General features: G+C 37.9%; 1 protein-coding gene across 1 annotated transcript in view; it reads right to left on the bottom strand.

Moving 5' to 3' along the window:
• Nucleotides 1–474: 474 nt before the first annotated feature.
• CSN1b (COP9 signalosome subunit 1b) overlaps nt 475–2,500 on the bottom strand; it is a 19,856-nt gene continuing 17,830 nt past the window's right edge. Inside the window, exon 12 of the mRNA XM_086555600.1 lies at nt 475–2,401. Coding sequence (XP_086411726.1) covers nt 2,171–2,401 — 231 coding nt within the window. The 3' untranslated portion in view covers nt 475–2,170. The remainder of the gene's footprint in view (nt 2,402–2,500) is intronic.

Genomic DNA, 2,500 nt, shown 5'->3' with positions numbered 1-2,500 from the left:
GAAATTTTGACATCAGCTTCACTAATTTTGAGACATGTTTGCATCAATAATGTATTTTCTTTATTCAAATAGGGGAAAAATCTTTGCAACAATTATAATTCTAGCAATAATAATTGTTCTTGTAGTGAAAATAGTAATTGTAGCATTAATAAGTAGTCATGATTATGAAAATTAATGTAAAATTTGCACTTTCGCTATCTAATCCAGATGTTAGCAACTGTTTCTTTCCTCAAATGAAGCCTTAGGGGTCAACAGAACCTGTGTGTTAGTCTAACACTAAAAGTAATAATAATCAATGCTATCACAGCAGTCATTGTATTGAGGCAGTTGATATTCCTTCACAATTTATGTTTATTCTCATTTTTTACTAATAAAGCCTTACTGTCCATCTATGACCAATACAGATCTCGTTCCATATCAACAACTAACACAATACATATTATTAAATAGAAAAGGAAAGGAAAGGAAAAAGCCTTTTCAGTGTTATTAGTTTTACTATCTTCAATAGAAAATCACCTTTTCCCCTCCTAGCCACTCATCAACAATGCAGCTCAAATTCAAGGCTTGCATGAAACACACTAGGGTGGGAAAAGTATCCATTTCTCCCCACAATATCTCTCAAAATGTGACTGGATTCCGATGACAATTTGCATTCGTAAAGGTGAGAATACGCTGCTCTTCCCTTGACAAATACACTGGTAGCAAGCCTCAAGCAGTGCTGACACAAGAGCAAGGATTATTTGGCTTAAAGTTTCTCATTTTATGTTTTGAGACCAGACATCCAGAGACTCTGAAGAGACTGAGGCAACCTGGCTAGGGTGCACGACAGTGAATTCAACAAATATTGTAGTATTACACTATGCATGATCTTCTGTGCTCATAGTGTGATTTTTAAAATTCCAAGCATTACAGGCAAGAACATTGCCTACAACAACTGGCCACTGTTCTTCTGTAACCACTAGGCAGTGCATTTCTTAGGAACACTGTACTTCTTTCAAGCATAAAAATAACTAATTTCTGCACTTACAGAAAAAAAGTCATGTTACAGCACTGTAATAACAGGCCTGTATCTCCTGCTGAATCGCGGTCAGTAAAATGTACAAAACTTTTGACCGCCTCTCATTCATATAAAGACTAGTGGTTTTTGTCTGTGAATGAGGACATGCAAATACCAAAACAAATTTGTTCTCAAACACAATAAATACACAACAGGTAATGGGAGCTATTAACACAAGCTACAGGAGAAAACAAGAAAAACCAATAAAGGTATGTATTGACTTGGTAGCACTTCTAACAGGCATGACCACATTGTGATTTCAAGTTGCAAAGAAAGAAAGAAGAAATGGAAAATAAAAACATTACAAATTCAAAAATAATAATCACCATTTCTCAAATTCCAAGAATATAAATATTCTGTATGCTTAGGAACTAACTTAAACATCTTACATAACATTAAGAAAATAAAAAAATAACCAATATATAAATACACAATGTAAACTAAAGAAATAATACTGACATAACTACAAGGTCATGCATGTCAAACCTGCTATAAATCAACCCTTGATTGCAGCTTTGGTTGTGAAGTTATAAATATGCACTGACATCTCCATGAGCACTTTACTTTTTTCCTTCTGTTCTTTCTGTATCTTACTATACAATATAGCTTTATAAACAACACCAAGTAAATAGTATTGGTACAGAGTTCACCAAGCTCCTGAGGTTCATCCGACGTGGTCATCGCAGGAGAATCACCACAAGCAATGGAGCCTTATTTCCACACTGCGATGTTTTTGAAATTGTATTGAGGATGAAGGCAAGAGTGTCACAGAACCCTTGCATAGTTGTCACATGTTTAGAACTCTCAAAAACATAATTTCCTTTTTTGAATTTTTAAAAAGATTTATTAAATATCAGACTTATCTATATTTTATTACATTTCTTCATTCTCTCTCATTTGGATCCTCTGCCACAGGAGACAAGAACAGACTGGTGTAAATGGCTTGACGCTAAAGAGTGGAAAAAATCTCGGATGAGCAATGGTTATTGTTCGGGTGGCCAGATCCGCGGGCAAGAGAGCACGTCGGTCGGATCGAACAACAAAACAATTAAGCACAGGTCTAGTATCAACACAGCCTGGGTACCGCTCGCGTAATAATGATAATAATAGTATCTAGTTCCTGGGAGCGGCCGCCGAACTGTTGGTGGCTGCCATGGTCACGTCTCCGCCCCCTTGCCCTCCGCCACCCCCTCCCTCTCGGGGCGGACTCTTCACGTGGATTTGGTTCTTGATGAGCGCCGAGCGAAGGATGAGCCCCTTGACCCGCATGACATGCTCCCGACCCATCTCAAGAGAACGCTCAAAAGTCATGCTCCGCTCCTCCACTGCTTTGGCGTACAGGATCTGTAAGGAGAGTAAGGAGTTTTTTGATGATTTTGGTTGCTGAAGGTTGCTAATAATCTTGATGCGTCATAGCCTACCAAAGAAGGAGTGAAAGAAAGG

The sequence above is a fragment of the Penaeus japonicus genome, unplaced genomic scaffold, assembly GCF_977035675.1.
Source record: "Penaeus japonicus unplaced genomic scaffold, GWHDUDI00000001_assembly GWHDUDI00000031, whole genome shotgun sequence".
In the NCBI taxonomy this organism is placed as follows: domain Eukaryota; kingdom Metazoa; phylum Arthropoda; class Malacostraca; order Decapoda; family Penaeidae; genus Penaeus; species Penaeus japonicus.
Note: the sequence above shows the minus strand (reverse complement) of the source record. Positions and strands in the feature narration are given on the sequence as shown.